This window comes from Nannospalax galili, unplaced genomic scaffold (assembly GCF_000622305.1).
Source record: "Nannospalax galili isolate Female #2095 unplaced genomic scaffold, S.galili_v1.0 scaffold43, whole genome shotgun sequence".
NCBI lineage: Eukaryota > Metazoa > Chordata > Mammalia > Rodentia > Spalacidae > Nannospalax > Nannospalax galili.
The window spans coordinates 4,635,826-4,660,586 of NW_008353342.1; the positions used below are offsets into that span (position 1 = coordinate 4,635,826).

General features: G+C 40.5%; 1 protein-coding gene across 7 annotated transcripts in view; it reads right to left on the reverse strand.

Moving 5' to 3' along the window:
* The window catches only part of Arhgap12 (Rho GTPase activating protein 12), a 143,109-nt gene extending 118,405 nt beyond the window's left edge, over positions 1 to 24,704 (reverse strand). For 5 of the 7 annotated variants that reach the window (XM_008850544.3, XM_008850543.3, XM_008850542.3 and 2 more), the window contains exons 1-4: positions 24,569 to 24,704; positions 22,188 to 22,352; positions 4,825 to 4,861; positions 2,465 to 3,214 (exon numbers count right to left, since the gene is read on the reverse strand). In XM_008850544.3, the coding sequence (XP_008848766.1) occupies positions 2,465 to 3,139 (675 nt within the window). In that variant the 5' untranslated portion in view covers positions 3,140 to 3,214; positions 4,825 to 4,861; positions 22,188 to 22,352; positions 24,569 to 24,704. Of the gene's footprint in view, positions 1 to 2,464; positions 3,215 to 4,824; positions 4,862 to 22,187; positions 22,357 to 24,568 lie in introns of all 7 variants that reach the window. The other 2 variants (XM_029554774.1, XM_008850539.3) reach the window with 2 other exon arrangements.
* Positions 24,705 to 24,761: the final 57 nt, after the last annotated feature.

Here is a 24,761-nt window from a genome sequence, read left to right on the forward strand (position 1 = left end):
ACATGGAAAAGTACAAAGAGCAAGTAGAAGACAGGGTCCTTTGATAGGACAGGAGTGCTTGTACTGCACCAGAAGAAAGGTGACTGCTGACACAGGGGTTCATATATTTGATGGTGAAAATAATAGTAGAAATGACAGTAATAATGGCAGCTACAGTTTATAATGGCACCTGTATTTATTGAGTATGTCCTGTTAACTGACAACCATCAAGGTGTCCCCCACTGATCCCAAAATCCTGCTACTCACACTCCCACAGAAGACGACTGAGCTGCATCAACAGGATATGAGCATGGCGTTTCTGAGATTAGTACACTGAAGACAGCACAGCTTCTCTAACATGTTGTCTCTCCTTGATTGCTCATTCTGAAGAAAGCTAGTCGGGAAACTCAAGCAGCCGGGAAGAGGCTTAACCATCACCATGTTGAGTGAGGCACAATTACAAACAATTCCTCAGCCTGGCTTAACCTAAGACTGTAGCCTCAAGAGACCCCAAGCCTTCAGAATCATCCAGCTAAGCTGCTGATTTACTGACCCACAGAAACTGAGAGAAAATAAGTGGTCTCTGTTTTAAGCCACTAAATTTGAGAATTTACTAAGCATTAAGAGACACCTAATGCCCCTTGCTACATGCCTCAATACCCTGTGATCACTCCTTTAAGATAAAGTAAACCTAATTAAGTAATTAGGGGGTTAGGTCAGTGGTAGAGCGTTTGCCTAGCATATATGAAGACCTGGAGTTCAACCTAAGCAATAGATAATAGATAGATAGATAGATAGATAGATAGATAGATAGATAGATAGATAGATAGATAGATAGATAGATAGGTAGGTAGATAGATAGATAGGTAGATAGATAGATAGGTAGATAGGTAGATAGGTAAACAAACCAAAAAAAATGTAATTTTCCAATTAGCACACAGCTGGCAAATACTGGAACCAGATTCAAATTTAAAGCTAGAATTATTAACTTCTATTCAAAATGTACTCCCTTAAGTAGTTTCATGGGTTTATTTTTGCTGTGAAGAAGAAAGGGGTATCTGGTAAGAGCAGAGCATGTAAGTGAACCAGCAAAATGAAGAAATGGAAATGGTTTGAAACTACTGCCATGGAGGGGTAGGAAGAGAGTTGGCCAAAGATCTCTAATAGGACTTTCAAACAGTGCTAAAGCCCAGGAATGGCTAGGAGTCAAGAGCTTCCAGTGCAGGGAAAGATCAAGGATTGTTTATGTCCCTAAGTATGCAATGTAACTTTAACTGTGAAACAGGAGTGATGGCTAGAACATTCAGAAAGCACATCTTTCCAAAGTTCTACTGGTTCTATAAGGAGTTAAGCATATGAAAATTTCAGAAAACACAGAGTACCACACAAAACTGAAAGCCACCAAAGACAGTGGCTAACCCTTATTACAAGGGTTAGGAATTTAGCTCACTGATTGAGTGCTTACCTATTAAGCCCAAGACTGACTTAAGTTACCAGCACCAAAAAGGAAGGAAGGGAGGGACTCCCCACAGAAAAAAAACAAAACAAAACAAAAACAACCCACAAGACAACAACAGAACTTTAGACCAAAAGATTATTTTTTAATTTCCTTAAAACTGGAAATAATAAATTTACCTAAAATTACAATTTCCCAAATATACTGTTTCTATTTCATGTATGTGCTTTTTAAATTACTTCACCTGAATTCCAACACTCGGGAGGCAGAGGCAGAGGCAGGCATAGGTCTGTGAGTTCAAGGCCAGCCCGGTCTACATAGTGCGTTTCAGGCCAACTGCGGTTACAGGGAGACCCTGTCTCAAAACAAAGGAGCCTCCACCCCCAAATTACTTCACTTGAAAAATAAATTGACATAGATAATCTCAAAATGAAGTGTGTGGGGGGAGCAATTAACAATCAAACCAGGAACACATTTTCCCAGGCTAATATTCAGTGCAATCTAGGGTAAATACTTAGAACTTAAGGCACAAGTATATGGCTAGAAGTAGGGGTTTATTAGCACCACACTGGTATTCAAGGTTAGTAAGTTTCAATAAGAAAGAGCTAGTAGTCCAGTAACAGTCTCTTCCTCATACAGCCAGTGATTACCTCAACATTTTTGTTGGGAACACGTCAAAATGAATACAACTAGAAACAAGAAAACTTTTCCTACTAAAAGAAGTATCACAAGTAATTTAAGAAAAGCATATATGCCTAATGTATACATAATCAATAGGGAGAAATTTTTTCCCATATTAAAAAGTATCTCCAGTCCTACAATGAATAACATAACACTAATTACAAAAACCACAAAGGGATTCTTTTTGAATTTCACAAGTTATTTCACTTATTTTCTTGTTCTTTAAATCAGGCTAGAATCCATATTTTCTGAAATCATAAAGAAAAACAAATCTTAGCCCTAAGATTTTAATTAAGCATGTAATTTTTTAAGGTGGTACATGTGTTTCATCACTATTTTTAATCTTACCCTTATCTGTTCAGTGGAGCTGCTGCTAAGTTCATCTCCAGATTCGGAGTCTTGATGTATCCTTTCTGAGCCTTCTCCAGCTGAATCACAAGACTGTTCCTGAGAGAAGCTAGTTTTCTCTATGTCCAAGAACTCCGGCCCAGGAAAGTGACCGAATAATCGTGTCCTATTCTGGCTGGAAACTTTAGGAGAATGCGAGTCACTGTTAAATTTTCCATTATTATGGGTCAGGTCCAGGCTTAGGTTGAGTGTGGCGCCTGAATTATAATTGGATCCAAAATTCTGATTGGCATCACGAATAAGACCTGTTCCTTGAACAGATGATGGCTTTCCAAAACTTGAAAGCTCAGGCATTTTATTCACATTCTCTGCTGATCTCTGAAGATGCATACTCTGTATTGTTTTCATAGAACTATTTGGCAGTCCAACTGCCTGCTTAACAGGCGGCATTAGTGCTTTGCGGGTGACCTCCTTAACGTACTGTGCTGGCACATAAAAAGCTTTGGAATTCTCATCTGGTCTGACTTGCCACCAGTCATCGTTGGTCTTCTTCACCAGGATGTACCGCTCCCCCTGTCTTATCACAATCCTCCTGTCCTTTGCTTCATACTCATAATCATATTCCACTTCAATATACACTTGTCCTGGAACAATCTTCCCACTTCTGTCAGCCATTTTTATTCAGTAATATCCACTCTCAAAAAAGATGGTATGCCACATTATGGCTTATGGCTTTCTGGGTTAATATAGCTATTTTATTTAAATGGAGAAAGGGAATAAAGAAAACATTAATGCAATCTAGATGTGATCTGCATAAACATCATACATGCCATTTAAAGATTATTACCTTCAAATTTCAAGCCCTATAAAGTAAACATGTCTAATAACATTTGTATTGTCCTATATTAAAAGCCTTTCATTCTAATTATAATCTACATCTTTCTGTTATTTTTGATCCAAATTGGAACCGTGAGCACTGTTGTACTGGTACGAATTGTGTACCACAAAAGATATGTTCTAGTCCCAACCTCAGGGTTTGTAAATGTGGTCTTACTTGGAAATAATGGTCTCTGCAGATGGAAAGTTAAGACAAGGCCCTAATTGATGGGGGTAGCCCCAAAACATACATGCTAGTGTCTTCTTTTTTGGGTATGTACTATGTCATGTGTGTTCCTGTATGTGTGCATGCATGTTTGCATGTGAGTATATGTATGTGTGAGTACATGGAGGTCCAAGGCATCTTTCCTCTATCACTCTCCAGGAACTCTTGTTGAACCCAGAGCCAGCTTGCTCTAAGGATATGGTCTCTACCTCCCATGTGCTAGGAGTACAAGTAGGCTGCCATGCCCATTAGGTATTTATATAGGTGCTAGAGATCTGAACTGCAGTCCTCAGGCTTGTGTAGCATGTGCTTTACCTGCTGAGCCATCTCCCCAACTCCTATAAAAGGAAGGAGACAAGAGACTTAGGTAATACAGAGAAGGGAGCTGGGGATGTAGCTCAGTTGGTAGAGTGCTTTCCTAGCACACATGAAGCCCTGGGTCCAATCCCCAACACATTATCAACCAGGCACAAAGGCTCATGCCTGTAATTCTAACATTTGGAAGGTAGAGGTGGGAACATCAGAAGTTCAAGGTCATCCTAAGCTACTACCAAGATAGAGGTCAGCCTGGGCTACATGAGACTCTACCTCAAAACAGGTAAGAGACAAACAGAAGCCCACAACCATGTGAAGACAGAAGGAAACACTGGCAGAGCAAAGGATTCTCGGCAACCCCAAGAAGCTATGGTAAGGCAAGGAAGGGTCTTCTCTGAAGCGCTTTGAGGACAAACACTGCCAACACTTTTATACTTTTGAATAAAGGGTCTCATCATGTAGCCCAGACTAGCCTCATCTCAAGATCCTGCTTCAACCTCCCAACTGCAGAGACTGCAGACATGCACTATAAAACCTGGCTTGAGAGTACATTTCTGCTGTTTAAAGCCACCCTATTTATAGTACAGTCTGGGTATCACAAATCAAAAATTCTAAAAGTCTGAAACTTCTTGAATACCAATATGCAAACTAATGCTCAAGGATGCCAACACTAAACAGGTTTGCCAAAAATGTATGAACTCAAGGTTCCATTACAACCTACCAATTTTCCTCAGTACCCAAGTGCTAAGCACATTACTGTAAACTATATGTAGAAACATCATTTTCCTGAGGACTGTTTCTTCTCTATGATAAAGCCAATAAGCTCAGGGAATAAATAAATTAATTACAATACAACTTCAGTAACTGAAATTTATTTCTAGACAAAGTACATGAGATACTGAATTTAATACAGAAACATTTTTTCAAAAAAATTAAAACTTACCTTAAAAGAATATAAACATCTGCTGTTACATTTAAACCTATAAAATAAAAGAAAAAGTTTGTTTATCTCTAATAATCAAGATTTCTTAAAAGAGAGTAAACACAGGATGTTGTGTACAATTTGGGAGCACAATTTTTTTTAGAAGGAAATAAGACAGTGTCACCCATCACATCAGTGCCACCCTCCAACACAAGCACTGAGGTAAGCATGACCAATGCCTGTGCTTGCTACCATCAAGGCTTCAACATTCCTTTCTTTACTTGTTTGTTTTGAGACTTAGACAGGGTCTCATTGTGTAACCCTGGCTGGTCTAAAATGTTCTGTAGACCATGCTGGCCTCAAACTCACTGAGCTCTTCCTGCCTCTGCCTCCTGAGTGCTGGGATAATACAGGTGTGCACCACCATGCCTGGCCTAAAATCCCTCACTTTTTACTCTAGCAAACGGGCACATCTTTGTATTATTTTTATTTTATGTGTATGTATGTATTGCCTGCATGTAAGTAAATGCACCTGTGTCATGCAATGCCTGAGGAGGACAGAAGAGGTAGTTGGATACCCTGGAAATGGAGTTATGGACAATAAGAACAGTGAGACAACTGATGAGATAGATATACTCCTTCCTTCTAAAGGTGATAACAATACAGTGTACAGAATGTCACCTACACTGTATTTTCTTTTTTTTTTTTTCGTCTTTTTGAGACAGGTTCCCCTCGTAGCCCCAGCTGTCCTGGAACTCACTATGTAGACCAGGCTGGCCTCGAACTCACAGAGATCCGCCTGCCTCTGCCTCCCAAGTGCTACCTCAGTAACATGCAGATCCAGAAAGTGAGACATCCCCTTGTATAACAGAACCAAACTCTTCAAGAGTCAGTGTCATGAAAAAAAGGAGAGGAGATGATCCTCAAGATTAGTCTCTGACACATTAACAAGTAAAAGTGGCTGGTTGTCTAGAAAACCTATAGTTTACCATATCTAAAATCTACCTGTGTCTATCCTACCCCCATCCTGCCAAATTTGCCCCTCACAATAAAGAGCTTCCAACTCTGCTTTTACGCATGAGCAGGATATCAGTCAATTTATGCTTTAATTCCACATAAATTTTTCACAACTTTTCATACTGAGGGCTGGAGGGACAGCTCAGCAGTAAAGAGCACTTGCTGCTCTTAGAGAAGACCATGTTAGGTGGCTTACAACCACCTGTAACCTCAACTCCAGGGCACTTGCACAACATGTCACACACACACACACACACACACACACACACACACACACACACACACTTAGGCACACCCATAAACTAAATCTTTTTTTAAAAAGTTCATACTGAGGGTCTGGAGAGATGGCTCAGCAGTTAAGAACACTGACTGTTCTTGTAGAAGACCCAGGTTCCAATTCCAGCACCCACATGGCAGCTAACAACTGTCTATAACTCCAGTTCCAGGGGATCTGACAGCCTCTTCTGTCCTCCTTGGGCATTGCACGACATGGGTGCACTTACCTACATGCAGGCAATACACTCATACACATAAAAAAATAATAATAATAAATACATTTTTTTAAAAAAATTCATACTGAATCAGAGTCATAATGCCATTTCAATCAAAGACAGACAATATAAACATTGGTGGTCCCTCAGATTTCAACAGAACTGAAAAATTCCTTTCCTAGAACCCTAAAACCTAGTATAAAGCATTATTCATGTTTGAGGTGATGTTGATGTATACACACCTACTGTGCTGCCACAGAGTCAAAAGAACTTGATGATAATAAATGACTGTCAGAGTTGTGTTTTTATATTATACTTTCTATTGATGTTTTAGAATCTCTCATCTATTAAGTGTCCTCTACTTATGTCTTTTAGAGTTCCTATAATAGTATGCCATGTAATGCTGGCAGCATACTTGTACACCTTGTGCTTATTGCATCTCCACTACATCAATGATCATTCAGGTCTGTGTAATCACACTAATGTTCCAACAATGAAGAAATTAACCAATGACTTCTCACAATGCATCCTTTGTTGCATGAAGCATAACTATTTATTCTTGGGTGGTTTTTCCTTTTTCCCTGGGAAGTGGTAAAATAAGAAGTATCTTTGAAGATACAGAGTTGAGCAAGGAACCATGAAGCTATTTTTCACAAGATTACTATAGCTCAAACACACTGGAACTGCTCATACAGTGTATGATTTCATGCTACTGGGAGAGGGATTTGTGGTGCTAGGGAACAGCAATGGGTTACAAGCCAGTTCACGTTCACTCTCTTTATGCCAGGCTTTATGACTGCACCTACCCTAATGACTACAAAGATATGTATGAAGGAGCAGTTACGGAGAAAGATAAGGATTACACAAGGAAGTCGATTTCACGAGTTCAACCTGAGGCACTCAATCTACAGTTTTGGTTAAAGAAAATGAGATGCAGGAGCGTAAGGCATATGAAGTAGCTAAATGACATAATCTACTTAGAAGGTAGTTACATACCAAAGCAGAGGAAATGAGCAATAGTAGACTCCACCGGAAAAGAGAATAGGAGCTAAAGGGAAATTACTAGTCAAGACAGGTTAGAGGTGGGGAAGGAAACTGGAAAGCCCTGGAAACTAAAAAGAAAGCTACATAGCAGGGATTATGCACTATAACTCAGCCTAGGAAAAGTTAGATAAAATAAAAATGAGATGAAAAACCTTATTATAATTTATAAATTGAAAGAGATTAAGATAATCATGGGGCAGTGCTAAAAAAATAGAGCTAAGTAAAAATTATCTGCAACTGTGTGAATAATTCTATTTTTAATCTTTTTAAGAAAAAGTTGTATTAAAACAAACGCTTATAGTTCTGACTTTGGTTTGTTTCTTCTTCTAGTCTCCAACATATGTCTTCTTTTAGATTAGGCTGAAAGTTGATTATCTTGCTAAGTTACTTTAGTTAGGACCTTGCCTATTGAACTACAGAGCTCTCCCACCAGAACAGTCCTCTAAGTGAGATCTACTCTTTATGCATCACCATACTCCTCCATCTGTGTTCACCCCAAACACAAACCACCAAGCATCCAATCACCAGGACTTTCGTGTTTGCACATCTACTGCCTTGGACACCCCCCCCGCCCCCCCCACACACACTGCTTTTCTCAGCAGTTTCAAAATCATCCATATACACTTTCCAGGCCTCTTATCTGTCTCCTGCCTCCCTTATTCGAATCATTTCCTCCTCATGTTTCAACAAGCAATTACATACCCACCAGCACACACACAGACACGCATGTGGGAGCGTGTGTCTGTGTATGTGCATGCACATGGAGGCTAAGGAAAACCTCAGGTATAGTTTCTCAGGTGCCAAGCATCTTAGTGTTTTTATTTTGGGTTTGCTTTCTTTCTTTCCTTTTTTTTTTTTTTTAAAGACAAGATCTCTCACAGGCCTAGAATACACCTCTTAGGCCAGCTGACCAGGTAGCCCCAGGGATGAGCCTGTTTCCACCTCCCTAGGACTGGAATTTTAAGTACATACCAACATGCCTGGCTTTTTTATGTGAGTTCTGGGGATCAAACTCAGGTTCTACCAACTCAGCCATTTCCTGAGTCCAGTCACATCTTATGCTCTACCTCCAACTCTGATTCAGAATTTTCTATCATGCTACTTTATCATCTGATAGCTTTTTTTTTCCGTCAATTTTTAAAAACTGTCTTTCTCACGTAAAGTACTAAGAAGCTTACCATAAATTAAAACAGCTCAGCAAATGTTATCCTCCTCCCCCAGGACATCTGTTCTAGCCAAGTACATCTTACTAGATATATCCAAAACAAAGTAAACAAGTAAATAAAATCTTAAGAGAAACAAAAACTTAAGTAAATACATCCATAATTAAGAAGTTTAAAATTTAAGACTAGTCCAAGTATGTACAAAATATTCAATAATTCTAATACTATGAACAATAAATGCTAATATGCTTCAAACATGTAAATATTAAGCAATCTAAAAATCATACCGCTGAATCACTGTTTCTTGGCACTAAGACCTCCACATAGTTTTTAAAGTACTTGCTTGAAACTGATAATAATACAGGACTAGGGATATAGCTCAATGGTAGAACATTTCCTTAGAACATAGAGGCCCTGGGTTCTAGTCCCCAAAAATAAAATAACCTGAGATGAGGGGCTAGTGGGGGTGGGATGGGGATATGAAGGTAGGGGATGAGTGTGACCTGAATGTATTGCAAATCTGTATGAAACTGTCAATTAATAAATTGATTTAATTTTTAAACTTTTCAAAAAAAAAAAAACTATATATACAGTTGGTAGAATGCTTGCCTATTATGCACCCCAGCACCACAAAAGGAAAAAATAAGAATGAAATAATGATGCCTGAACAGGCACCCAATAAATCAATTAAGTTTAATGAGCACAACCAAAAAAGTAAGCAACTCCATAAGTACCAGAAGAAATTATTCCACCAACTAGTGCTCTCAGTTATACACTAAACAAATCATCAGCTCTTCAGCTCTTAAAGTTTTTTTCTACGTGAATGATCCCTACTTTCTAAGAATGAACAGATACACAATATAAAATATTACTCATCTGAATTTAAACAGGCAGTGTAAAGAAGGGAAGGCAAATACGGAAAGGAAAAGGACATCTCTCATAAACCACTCTGGCCATAAAGAAAAAGAAAAAATAGAATGTATGAAGTAACTCTATGCTGGAAAGTGGTAAAGAAGAACCAAAGAAAACCAGTGAAGGACCTTCAAAAGCAAGACTTGAATCTGAAACAAAGATGAGGAACAGCAAAGGAAACATTTGGGGAAGCGAGTATGTTTCAATAAAAAGGAAATTTGCATGGGGTGTGTTAAAGAGCTGTGTGTCATCAAATGATAGAAATGGGGCAATCTTGATGACTTTTCCTTGAACTATTACAAGAATGTAGAAAACATTGTAGTTCAGGGGCTGGAATTATAGTCAGTGGGACCTAGCATGTACAAGACTCTGGGTTCAACTGTCAGACATGCCCCACCCTACACACAGAGAAAAACTGCTTAAATTCAAACTGGAAATGGATTTTTACATAAAAACAAATTCATAATCCATGAGGGAGAAAAATGGACTTTACAAAAATTAACTTCTTCAAATCAGTGTGTTGAAGAAACAGCTGCAGCACTATTTTTACTGCAGCACTATTTACAATATCCAAGAAATGAATCAACCTGTTTCCACCAACTGATAAATGATAAAAAATGTGGTACATTTACACAATAAACTATCTGGCAATTTAAAAAGATGGTATCCTGTCATCTGTGACAACAGGATGGACCCTAAAGGTCATTATGTTATGTGAAATAAGTCAGGCAACAGAAAGATAAATACTACACAATCTCACTTATGTCTCTAGAAACTGAGACCAGAACAGCAGTTAGTAATGCAGGAGTAACAGGGAAGAGAGAGACAGGGGAAAGCCAACAGGCAGAGTCAGATGGGAGAGATAATTCTAGTGTACAGATGCACAGAAGAGTGACGACAGATAATAGTGTACTGCGCGTTCCAAAAATGCAGAAGGAGTGACTTAAGGTGTTTTTAACTCAAAAGAAATGATGCTTGAGGAGATATGCTTATTCTGATTTTAAACATTTCACAGTATCAATCCATCACACAGAACTTCATAAATGCATATAATTTTTACATCAATTTTAAAACGTAAAAAAATGGGGGGAGGAGTGAAGAGATGGCTAGACAGTTAAAACCTTGTACTACTCCTGCACAGATTTGGTTCCCAACATGCACATCAGGTGGCTTACAACCACCTCTAACTCCAGTTCGAAGGGATCCAACACCTTCTTCTGGCCTTTAGAGAGACCTGCATTCATGTGTACGTACCCAATTAAAAATAAAAAATTAAGCTAGAGACATGGCTCAGCAATAAGAGTACATACTGTTCTTCCACAGAACCCAAGTTTGGTTCCCAGGACCCGTATGAGGCAGCTCACAACCATCTGTATGTAACTCCAGCTCCAAGGATCCAACACCCTCTTCTTATCTCCACAGGCTTCTGCATGCATGGGGCATACACACGCATATAAAAATAAATCTTTTAAAAAGTAAACTTTTCTTAAGTGAAAAATAAATAAGGCCAGGGGTGGAGCACATATATTTAATCCCTTTACTCAGCAGGCAAAGGTAGGTAGACCTCTGTGAGTTGGAGGTCAGCCTTTCTACACAGCAGGTTCCAGGTGAGCCAGAGCTATAAATAGTGAGACCTGCCAAAGAAAAAGAATATGAAAGATAATTAAATAATTAGTTTTTAAAACTGTGAAGTAATGGGAGTTTTTGATATTAACTTATTGCAGGTTTTCTTTTTCTAAAGGGATTCATCATTCATAACAAAATAGCACGTTGGAATTCAAGTACATAAAACCTTCTAATTTATTTATGAATAAAACAAGCGCCATTAAGAAAAAAAACTGCCCAGGATAAACACTGTCTAAAGAATAATAACACAAACTACAAACTATGACAAAATATTTGCAAGAAAAGTCTTATCTAAGGACTTGTATGCACAACATACAATAAACTCTTAAAATTCAACAATTAAAACCTAACTTTAAAAAGAACTAAGAGTCAGGTGTGGTGGTGCATGCCTTTAATCCCAACAGGCAGAGGCAGAGGAATCTCTCTGAGTTCAAGGCCAACCTGGTCTATATAGCGAGTCCCAGACCAGCTGGGGATACACGGAGACCCTGTCTCAAAAAGACCAGAAAAGAACTAAGAGTGTCAGATATGGTGGTACACACCTTTAATCCCAGCACTCAGGAGACAAAGGCAGGAGGATCTCTGTGAGACAAAGCCAGCCTGGTCTACATAGTGAGTTCCAGGCCAGCTGGGACTATAGGAAGATCCTGTTTCCAAAAAAAAAAAGCAGGGGGGGGGCGTCTAAGAGCCAAATTGGTAGTACATGCCTATAATTGTAGCACTTAAGAAGTAGAGGCAGAAGAATCAGGAGTTCAAGGTCATCTGTGACTACCTATGGGGTGACACGTCAGCATGAGCTACAAGACACCCATCACTAGCTGTCCCCCTCACAAAATACGGTATCAAACCACAAAAACAAACAATAACCAAAAAAAGAAAAATCACGTATGGACTTTAAATATTACCAGTGAAAGGCTGCTCTGAAAATGTCACATACTAAATGATTTCTCTATTTATAACACTCTGGTAAAATGAAAATCAGCAAGGCATGGGGGCTCATCTTATAATCCCAGCACTGAAGAAGCCAAGGCAGGAGGATTGCCCCAAGCTCAGAGGCCAGCCTGAGCTAGATACTAAGTTCCAGGACAGTCTGGACTACAGAGTGAGGCTCTGTCTCAAAACACAAAACAAAACAAGAAAAATCAAAATCATACATATAGTGACCACAAGGGGTGGGAACTTTTTTTCTTCCCTTGGTTTTCTGAGATAGGGTCTCCTGCAGCCCTACCTGGCCTGGAATTCACTAATGTAGGCCACGCTGGCCTAGATCCTCACAGAGATTTGCCTGCCTCTGCCTTCCCGGACAATAAAACTTTTGCTTATGCTGTGATAGTGGATACAGGACAGTGTGCTTTTGTGAAAACTGCTCTTTCCACACAAAGCAAACTTTTACATCCAGTTTTTTTAAAAATTCACTTTCAGGGGAAGATCACTAGGATGGAAAGCAGATGTTACAAGGCAGATGGTATAAGAGTCTAAGTGTATTACAAATATATGAAATGACCTCACCAAATGGAATGAGGGAAAGTACTGACTTTATTATTTTACAAATAAGTAAAACCTATAAGAACACAGGCAAAAGAAACTGCATAAATAAAAGTACTGTATTCAACAGGGAGGGTGACATGCCTTTAATCTCAGCACTCAAGAGGCAGAGGTAGGCACATCTCTGAGAGTTTGAGGGCCAGTCTGGCCTACACAGCAAGTTCCAGGCCTCTGCCAGAGCTATATGATGAGACCCTGTCTTTAAAAAAGTATTCTATTCCAGCTGATTAAGCTGTTTCCCTGAAGGTACAAGTTTAAAATTCTGATACTATTATACATTTGTCCTAGAATTAGACAATTAGGCAAATGGAAGGCATCAGGTTCCTCAACGTTAGAATGGGAATTTACAGACACACACAGAGAAGGCTAGAGTGACCCAGGTGATGATGGATTCAACTCGGAAACATCGGGTGAACTCATTTCTAGCTTATCACAGATACTAAAGGTTGTATACAGAAATATAACAAATATGCATATATACACTGTTTAGTATACAAACATCTCCTGTTGTCAATAAAATAGTACCCCAGGAGCAACAAGCACACATAGGATTCAGACTTGATTTCTAAAAGCATTTCTCAAGTAAAGGCTTCTTTGGGAAATTGGCTCATTTTATAGTTAGGAATAAGAAGGGAAATATACAAGATAGGCATGGAACATCATACAGTGCCCTACTGACTTCTCCCATCTTGGTTTTAAGGTCTCAATTTAAATGTCTATCACAAGACAAATATATTTTGAAATATAATTTAAATTACTATCATGACTATCTACTGATGATCATCTTAACATTATACTGTCTAGAGTCTGAATTAAGTCAACTTACATTTATTTTGTTTTATTATTTTTATGTATGTGTATATGAATGTGTCTATGTGAGTGTCTACCACATGTATGTGGGTACCCACTGAGGCCAGGGAAGGGTATCAGATCCCTTGGAGCTAGTTATAACTATGAGTCACCTGACCTTGGTGATGGGAATTGAACTCAGGTGTTCTGGAAGAGCAACAAGAGGGCTTAACCATTGAACTATCTCTCTAGCCCAAAAGATTTATTTATTATGAGTATTTGACAGCATGTACCTAAGTGTATTATGTGTGTGCCTGTTGCCCGAGGAGACCAGAATTCCTGGAACTGGAGTTAGAGTTGGCTGTGAGCCATCATGTCAGTGTTGAGAACCAAGCCTACATCCTATAGGAGAGTAGCAAGTGCTCTTAAGTGCTGAGCCATCTGTCCAGCCCTTTTGTTTTTAAATGTTGAATTTATACAGTGAATCACAATGCCAAATTTTCTCATGAAAATAAATTATTTAAGATGTACTAGGATTATCTACTAAGGTTCTCCATTACAACTTCAAACATTCCAACTAATTTTAAAATGGTCTTTTATACATGGAGATGTAAATACTGACCTAGATAGACGAAGCCTGCTGTATTCAAAAACATTTAACAAACTCAGAATGCTAGTAAAACAGCCCCTACCCTAACAAAAAGCTTCCAAACCAAAACCAACTCTGAAGATCAAGCTGGGTTTTAATCCCTACATATCTACTTATAGACCCTAAAACAGTTTTAAAATGAGGTAAGATACCAAGAAGACAACTTACAGAATTAAAGACTCAATTAGTAGGGGCTGGGGAGATGGCTCAGTGGATACTGTGGCACAAGCGTAAGGATCTAAGTTATGATCTCCAGCACCCAGATAAAAATAAAAAAGCCAGGCATGGTCACGCCTATCTGTAATCTCAACACTGTGAAAGCAGAGACTAACAGATTCCTGAAGCTCATTGGCCAGCCAGTCTAGCTGAGAGCTCCAGGTTCAGTGAGAGGCCTTGTCTCAAAAACTAAGGTAAGGGCTAGAGAGATTACTCAGTGGTTAAGACAGCCTGCTGTTCTTGCAGAGAACCCCAGTTCAGTTCCCAGCACCCACATCAGGCAGCTCACAACCACCTGTAACTCTAGCTCCAGAAGATCTGACATCTGACATGCCCTTCTGGCCAACCACATCATGAGAAACACACATGGACCTACATGCATGCAGATACACACACATATATAAAATAATAAAATAAATCGTAAAATAATAAGGTGAAGAGAGCTGAGGATGTAGCTCAGTTCATAGAGTGCTTGTCTAGCACGCACAAAGCCTTGAGGTTGATCCTTAGTACAGTAAAAATAAATTCATAATACAGGTGCGATGGCATACACCTCAGCAACATCTAGAGTGTGAGGCCACCTGAGAGAGATGAGACACTGCCTCTAAATAAATAAAGTTAAAAGTGACTGAGGAACACACCCAGCATTGACCTCTGGCTGTTACATGCACATGCATATACCATACACACACACCCCATCAAAAAACTCAATTAGTAGAAAGTCTAAGGAACAAAAAGATTTCCTTTCTTGAGTCAAAAGGTTAACAGTCTTTCCTCCTTCAGTATCTATTACCTCATCAAAAGCTACCTATAGGAAAAATAAGGAAGAACATGAACTTTTTCCTCAAAGGTATATAAATGGCCAATATGAAAGATATAAAGATGCTACAAAATAGGGGTTGGAGAGATGGCTTAGTGGTTAAGAGCACTGGCTGCTCTTGCAGAGGACCCAGATTCAAGCCCCATACCCACATGGTGACTAACCACTGTCTGAAACTCCAGTTCCAGGGGATCTGACTAGGTACAGAATTTCATTTGGGATGATGAAAATATTTTGGAGATGGATAATGGTGATGAATACACAGCTATGCAAATTTACCTGATGACGCTGATATGTACACTTAAAAATGGTTAAAATGGGGGGGGGGGCTCAGTGGTTAAGAGCACTGACTGCTCTTGCAGAGGACCCAGGTTCAGTTCCCAGCACCCACATGGTGGCTAAAAACCCTTTGTAACTCCAGTTCCAGGGGATCCAACACCCTGACCTCTGTGGGCACTGCACAACACGGGTGCACCTACCCACATGCAGGCATTATACTCATGCACATACAATAAAAAGTAATAAAATATTTTAAATGGTTAAGATGGGGGCTGGAGAGATGGCTCAGCAGTTAAGAGCACTGACTGCTCTTGCAGAGGACCTGGGTTCGATTCCCAGCACCCACATGGCGGCTATGAACCATCCTTAACACCAGTTCCAGGGGAATCTGATGCCCTCTTCTGACCTTTGTGTCATTACATGACATGGTACACTCACATACATACAGGAAATACACTCATACACATAAAATAAAAATAATTTTTTAAAAACATGGTTAAAATGGGGGTAGAGGTGTAACTCAGTGGTAGAGAGCCTGCCTAGCATGCATGAGGCCCTGAATTAGATACCCAAGAAAACACAAACCCACAAGTTGAAATTGGAAATTTTAAGCATATTCAACCTTCTGTTCTCACAGAGGAACAGAATTCAGTCCCCAACAACCCATATCAGGCAGCTCACAACTACCTGTAACTCCAACTCCAGGGAATCTAATATTCTCTTCTAGCCTCTGCAGACACCCAAATGCACATATATACACATAATAAAAATAAATCTTTAAAACTTTAAAAGCAAAGTCAGTGCTGAGGATATGGCTCAATGGGTAAAGTGTCTGCCACACAAAACAACAGGACCCAAGTTTGGACCCCCAACACCCACATAAAAACAGCAGCATTGTTTCTGTAACCTCAGCATTCCGGGGATTAGAGACAGGCAGATCTCCTAGAGCTCACAAGTCAGTCAGCCTAACTAATCACCAAATCAATGAGCTCCAGGTTCAGCAGGAGACCACTGTGTCTCAAATTAAATGAATGAATGAATGAATGAATGAATATATATGCCTAGCCTAGCACCAACATGAATATATATGTACATGCACACAGAAAACCAAAGTCTTTTACTATACCAAACCATAGTCAGGCATGGTGGCACACACCTGTAACCCTACCACTGGGGAGGAGGCTACAGCAGGAAAATATGAGTTTCAGGCCAGCCTAGCAAGCCTACCAAACAGAAAGTTTGAGAACAGCCTGGACCACACGGCAAGACACTGAGAAAGAAAAGGAAAGGAGGGACTAGAAGGAAAAAAAAAAAAAAAAAATCAAACCAGTTAATCAACATCATCATTTTGATAGATCAGAAAAGACAGAAAAGACATTTAATAGAATATAGTATCAACTAATAATAAAAATGGGAATTTGATGGGAGTTTCCTCAGCCAAAGGGCATCTACAATAAAATATCTACAATTAAAATTATGTGTCTTAGGGCTGGAAAGATGGCTCAACAATTAAGCGCAGTGGCTGCTCTTGCAGATGACCCAAGTTTGATTCCCAGCACCCATAGAGCAGCTACCAACCATCTGTAACTTCAGTTCCAGAGGACCCGATGCCCTCTTCTGTCCTACATGGGCACTGCACAACACGGATGCACTTAATACACATGGAGGCATAACACTCATACACATAAAAAAATAAAAAAATAAAAAAATAAAAAAATAAATAAATAAAAATAAATGCGTTTTTAAAAAATGTTATACTTCTTGGTGAAAAACAATTTTTCCCCTTAGGCCCAGGAAGGAGGAGTCAGAGGAGGAGTCAGTTCTCTCTATGTCTTTCCATACTGGACTGCCAATCCTCAACAGTCCAAGACAGTAAAATAATGAGAAAGGGGGCAGATACACAATGACAAGTAAAATTTTTGACCCTGCAATGAACATAATAAGCTGTGTAAAAAAAAAAACAAAAAAACCCTAAAGGCTGGAAAGATGGCTCTGCAGTTAACACACTGATTACTCTTGCAGAGGATCCAGGTTCAATTCCCAGCACCCACGTGACAGCTAACAACCTTCTGGAACTACAGTTCCAGGGGATCCAATGCCCTCTTCTGACCTCCTCAGGCACTGCATGACACAGGTGTACTTACATGCAGGCAATACACCCATACACATAAAAAATACATAAAAATTTTTTTAAATCCTAAAGAATCCACAAAATTAATAGAACTAGTGAGTAAATTTAGAAGTCACATTACATATGGCAAATATACACACACACACAAAAATCAAGTGTGTTCCTTTGTATAAGACACAAGAAATCAGAAACTGAAACTTTAAAATGCCAATATACAACAGCAACACATACAATGAACTAGAAAGACAAAAGACCTGAGGCCTGCTAAAGCAAAGTTTAAAAAGACCCAAATAAATGGAAAAGTCTCAACATGGTAGGGAACACACGTAATCCCAGATACTTGGGAAACTGAGTTAAAAGGACTTTGAGTTTGAAGCCAGTGTAAGCCAAAGTTAGCAAGACTTCATTTTACACACACACACACACACACACACACACACACACACACAGAGAGATATATGGAGAGACATAGAGAAAGAAGAGGGAAGAGATAGATTGTACCATGATCATGGATCAAAATACTCATGTTGCTATCAATTCTCCCACAGTCCACTTATAAATTCATTGCAACTCAATCCAACACTCCAGAAGACTTTGTTATTTTTAACGGTACTGGGGACCAAACCAGGGCCTTATTATCCACGCTAGGTAAATGCTCTACCAGTGAATAACATACCAGAATTCAAACAGAATCTATTACAAGAATAGATCCATGTTATGTGTTCAATTGACTTTCAACAAATGTAACAAAGGTTCAGATGTTAAGGATAACATTTTCTTTTTTAAAATCACATTATTTACTTAGTGTATATGTATCTGTATGTGTACTATGGCCAGCATGTATGTGGAGGTCAAGAGGACAATTTGTGGAAGTTGGTTCTCTTTTTCCACTATGTGAGTCCAGGGGATCCAACTCAGGTTTTCAGGTTTGAAATATGTTTTCAAGTATGTTCTAGAAATATGCCTTTACCTACTGAGCCTTCTCAGCAGCCTAACATTTTCAGTAAACAGTAAAAACTGGACATTTATATGTGGGAGGACTTTATACCACATACAACATATAATTAAAAATGAACCACACTGTGCCGGGCGTGGTGATGCATGCCTATAGTCCCAACACTTGAGAGGCAGAGGCAGGCGGATCTCTGTGAGTTCAAGGCTCAAGGGCAGCCTGGTCTACATAGTGAGTTCCAGGCCAGCTGGGGCTACAGGGAGCAAAAAAGACCAAAAAAAAAGAACCACACCATTAAAAATCTTATAACAAGCAAGGAAGGTATTAGGTATTAGTGATTATTGGTTTGTCAAAGATTTTTATTTTTATGATTTTTTTAGATGGTCTCACCATCCTCAGCCTTATAGTCTCAGCCTCTCAAGTACTGGATTACAGTCATGCACCATCACCATCAGCTTTGGCAATGATTTCTTCCGATTAATAACAACAACAAAATATAGCATGCAAAAATTCAAACTGAATTTCATGAAAATTAAAAATCTTTTGCTCACAGGGCTCCTCAAGAATCCCTCAACATGTGGCAGTGATTATGACAACAAAAGGCGTAAGGAAGATGCTAAGCATTCTCAAAACCAGCCAAGTCCATCTTGTCTCATTTGAAATAATGGAGTAATAATTTAATCCTTCATTTCTAGTGTAGTGCATCACCAAGACTGTATTTGTAGCTAGTCCCCTACAGTATAAGATTGCTAACCTACAGGATGCTCTAGACTTTGAAAGTTGCTTCCACAGGCAGAGTTCACAGGTATGGAAACTAAGGCTCCTCTCCTTAGTTCACTTTGTAACTCGCCTATATTTGGCTTCTACTGTACCTGTTTTAGAGGTCATAATACCCAGCAGAAACAACTGGTTCTATCACAGTAGTTGCAGAGACCTCCCACTGGCCAATTAAAAAGACTCCACTGAAAAACTGAACAGGCAAGCTACAGACACTTGAAAACATATTTCAACAAAGAACTCTTTATCTAGTAGATATGAAAACCTTACAAGTCAATGAGAAGATAATCACTGTTAGAAGCAGGTGAATCTCTGTGAGTTCAAGGCCAGCCTGGTCTATACAGTCTGGGGCTACATAGTGGTACCCTGTCTCAAAACAATCAGCAACAACAAAAAGAGACAGAAAGTTTGAACATGATTATACAAAGCTCTACAGATGACAAATAAACTCCTGAAAAGATGTCTAACATCTTCAGTCATCAGGAAAATGAAATTTTAAAAAACAACGAAACACTACCACACACCTACTATGGCCTCAACTGACCACACCAATGTTTCTGGGAATATGAATCAACTGGGACTGGTGAAGACCTAAAATGGTAAAACCACTTAGGTGTGAATTTGGCAAATGCTTACAAATTTAAATATACCACATGACACATTCTATTTTTAGGTATTTTCCAAAGAACAATGAAGGTATGTTTCTATCAAGAACAACAGCTTTATTAACAGATGACTGTCCAAATGTCAATTAATAAATGAATGGTCAAACTAATTGTGGTATACCCACAATGGAGTACCATTCAACAATAAAAAGGGATGAATGAATACCACAACAAACTGGGTGAATCTTAAAACAATTTTGAGATAAAAAACCCAACGTAGTGCATGAAAGTTCATCTGTATAAAATTCTAGAAAATATAAACTAATTTATACTATCAGAAAGCAGATCAGTTGATGCCAGGGAACAAGGGAAATGAACTTCAAAGAAACTCCAAAGAAATGTGGGTTTGGGGGAGTGGAAGATGTGGTCACTCTTTCCATAATGGTGATGCTTGCTGTTTTAGTTTTACATTACTACAATACTGGGTACTTCATACAGAGATTTATTTAGCTCACAGTTCTGGGTTTAAATGGTATGGTGCTGGCATAGGCCAGGCTATGGTGAGGCATTCATAAGTGTGAGGAGCAATCACACAGCAGGAAGACAGGGAGGAGTCAAGCTTGCTCTCTTACCAAACACCCTCAAAAACTAACTGATCCCAGAACTACATCAATTCCTTCTGAGGGCAGTGCACTCAATACCTAATAATGTCTAACTAGGCCCTTCCTCTCACAGGCACGTCCAACTTTTCAACATTGCAACAAGATGTTTAGCACCTACAAAATGCATGCTCAAGAACTGTGTACTTGAATTTTAAAAATCACACACATACAAAAAAAATCTCATGTTTTAAGTTAATTATTCTGTGTCGGGCCACCTTTATGGCTTATCTTGGGCCACATGTGGCCTACAGAATGCAAGCTCCATATCACCTCCACCACAATGAGGACGGAGCTCTAATATATGCAATATACTCAAATCACATTTAAACATGGTATGCTCACAGGTACACACATATTACTAATTATTCATCAAACTGCACTTTATTTTGTTTGAGACAAAGTCTCCCTGTAGCCCCAGTTGGCCTGGAGCTTGCTATGTAGACCAGGATGGCCTCAATATGACAGAGATCTACCTACCTGTGCCTCCCAAATGCTGGGATTAAAGGTGTGCCACCATATCAAGCAAATATGCTTTTTTCTGCTGTGGAACAAGTGAAAGGGCACAACTCAGGATCAGAGGCCTGAGGTTTACATCTGGACTGTGCCATTTTATCAGCTCCCTTGATATCTTATTAGTAAAACAAAGGAAACAGTACAAACCCAAAAGCTCCCTATGACAGAGAGAAGAGAAAAAAGAACTTTGTAAACTAAAATATGACACCCCATTAATCTCTGCACTCTAAGAAGCAAGAGTTGTGAGTAGAAAAACCCTCACAAACAAAATCAAGTCATGCCCCAAACACCCCTTACTTGGCTCTACTCAGCTGTACGATCTAAGAGAAGGCAAGCCTCCATGTGGGTGGCTGAGAAACAACCTTGGGTCCTCAGCAAGAGCAACCAGTGCTCTTAACCACTGAGACATCTCTCCAGCCCCCCAGTTTTAGATATTCTAATGACGGTATGAAATTAAGTCCCTGAAATTTCTACCAAGTTCCCAAGAGCTGATGTTGGGCCTAATCTGAAAATATACTTCAAACAGCACTGATCTATATTTTACACTCTCAGATAATATAGTACAACAGCCTATAAAATGTGCCTATCAAAAATTTCAAATGTGGGTAATATAAAATAAATGCTCTAAATGCAAAACCACACAAGATATCAAAAAGTTAATCCAAAAAAGAACATAATTTCATGTTATTATATTAAAATATTTTTAATGTACGAGCTAAATTCATTTTGCTAAGTATTTTCACTTACTTTTTGTAACATGAGTACTTGAAACTAAAATCAGAGGTTAGCTGACAGCATTTTTCTATGACACAATAGTGGTCAGTGGGCAGGATGAATCAGTACACATATGACCAGGGGGCTTATTAGAAGGGGACGTGATTCCCCTGCACTTTAGGGCTAAAGAAGCCCTAGGTTATCTACAGGAGAGGGGCTCAGAGACAGGCAACAGCATCTGCTGGATCAGCTCAAATATAAAGCAAATTCCAGGCCAGCCAAGGCTACATAGTGAGACCCCCGTCTCAACAACAACAAAATAAATACAATACAAATCACCTGCAAATTGAAACTGTAGGCCACTCATTAGGTCTATGAAATTATAAAGGAAATGGTTCAATCACAAGGCTCTGGCAAAATTAGGCCAGTTAACTAAAAAAAAGTAAAGTCACAAAGATGGTGGCCCAATGGGTACTCACCTAAAGATGACTTGACATACGACGAGTCTCTATGATTAACAATGGTTCATTTCTGGGTCAGGTGTGGTGGCCTTTAGTTCCAGCACTCCGGAGGCAGAGGCAGGCAGACCTCTGTGAGTTCAAGGCCAGCCTGAGTTCTAAGACAGCTGGGGCTACAGGGAGATCCTGTCTCAAAAAGACCAAAAAAAAAGATTCATTTTCACATCCGACTTACTCTATGCAAGGAGCAGATTTGAAATAACTAATAGTGTTATTCAGGGATAGAAAAGCTCACCTCAAATGTGCAAGACCCTCCAGCACCTCCTCCCCCAAGTAAGATTAAAATTATTAAATACAGCATAAAAATTTAATTTCACTTTTCTCTCCCACTATTTATTATAAAATTGCAATGCCAATTTTCTCAGATAAATAAAACAGTACTATTACGTAATGATTTTATAGATCACTAGTCAATTTGAAATTACCACCCTTATTCTCAGTAATGTCATTTGCATTTGCAGGACTTACATGAGTACAGTTCATTTTTTATCAGTCTATTTAAAAAAGCACTAAACATATTTTCTAATTGAATCAAATGATTACAATTAATATGTTAGGTTTTTTCTACAGCACTTACATAGCTCATTTATGCCTCACAACCAGTATAGTATATTTAAAAACTTAAAAAGTACTGATGATAATGTAAGCACAATCTATACAGGTGGTGTTATATCCTGACTCAATGGGCAATCTCCAACATCAATGACTGATGAAGAACAGGGGATTGTCAATAAATACTTGGACAGGAATATACACAGACACACAGAGTATCATGCTGTTTCTGGAACAGGAAAACACCTCCAGCATAGTTGAAAGTATGTGCTCTGCTGGTCTAACTCTTGCAAGGCATGGCTCACGTATACCTCCCAATTGCCTGTCTTTAAGGTACTGTTTTAGGCTCCCTAAGCCAGGCTGAAACGTCTCCCAAGCAACTGTAGAAGAAAAATAGAGCAGCCAGACTGTGTACTAAGAGCAGTGGAGAAACAAGATACCCATTCTGCAATACACCCTATTATATATCAGGTAAGCAAAGCTGGACATAAATACACACCTCGAGGCCACCATTTCTCAACTTTTTTAAGTACAAAAGGGGCACTACTACTGGCTAGCTACTTGGAAACAATTTTTCATTGCAACATTCGGAGTCTTCCAAGATCTCGCCTCCACAAGCTGGACCCAAGAGAGTCCCTGTTCAATGCTCCTTCCTTCAGTATAGCTCCTTTAGGAATATGTGCCTAAATAGTCAATAAAATCTACTTCCGCATGTCAACACGACCCATCATGCAAGGCACAACCGTGTAACCAATGTTTTAAAAACCTTTACCTACAGCACTTCACTTGGAATGACATTCGAACTTTCTTTAAAGGTACACGACAATGCCTTTGCAAAAGCATTTTAAACTGCTGGGGCAGGCAAAAAAGAAGGCCCACACCAGCCACCTCTGCAACTGCAGGGCGTGTCTCTCTATCTAATGACCACCTTGAGGCCGCTGGGTCTGAGAGGGTCTGCAGTAACTTAAGACACAACACGTCACGGGCGGCCTTTCCGGAAGACAAAACAAGTGCAAGAGCAAGGCAGCGCGCTGGCAGCGAAGGCTTTTTTTTTTTTTCCCCCTCCTATTCAAGGACTTTGAGGAGATTCTGGTGAGCAGAGCCCGAGGGCAGCAAATGTGTTCCTTAGGGGCGGGACACCTCTGAGGTCCTCAAGGAGGAAAGTGCGCAGGTTCAGGTCCACGGTGACCCGCCAAGGCCCAAGTGGCAGGTGTGTCCACCGCGTAGCAGCCTCGGGGGATACCTGGGGGAGGGGAATCGGGGAAGGAGGGCCGGGAGGAGGGGGAGGGGGACCCGAGGTCCCGGAGAATGGGGTCGGGAGGGGCCCGGAGGAAGAAGGTCCAGAGGAGGGGGCCCCGGGGACAGACGGTCTGGGGAAGGGGTTAGGGCAGAGGTCCACGGGAGAGGGACCTGAAAAGGGGACCCGGGGAGAGGGACCAGGGGAGGGAGACCTGGGGAGTAATGTGGGGGAAGGGACCTGGGGAGGGGTACCTGGGGAAGGGTCGGGCCTCTCCCGCGCATTAGGCGCACGCACACTCTCACGCCTCCCCGCCGCCCTCACACAGGAAGTCCGGGAAGCTCTGGGGACAGCTGAGCCCCAACTCCCGGCCATTTAACCCCACTCGGGGGCAGCAAGCGCGCCCTCCCGAGGCCGGCCTCGCCTCGCCTGCGCCCCGCGCACGCCTCCCCGGCCCGCCGCCCTCTGCGGACACAGTCCGACCCCCGAGCGCCTTTGTGCAGCGCCTGCCGACGGCCCTGCGTCCGCGGGGACCACCGCCTAGGCTCCTTACCGAGGGCCCGGAGACCTCCCGGCGGGCAGCTGTCTCCTCAGCCCGCACCGCGGCCGCGCGACGGCTACGCGTGCCTGGAGAGCGCTCACTCGGCGGCCACAGCAGCCCCGCGTCCCCGCGAGCTGGTCTCCGAGGGAGGGTAAGTTCCAGGGCACGTCGGAGCGCGCCGGCGCGGGGCGGGGCGGGAGGGGTG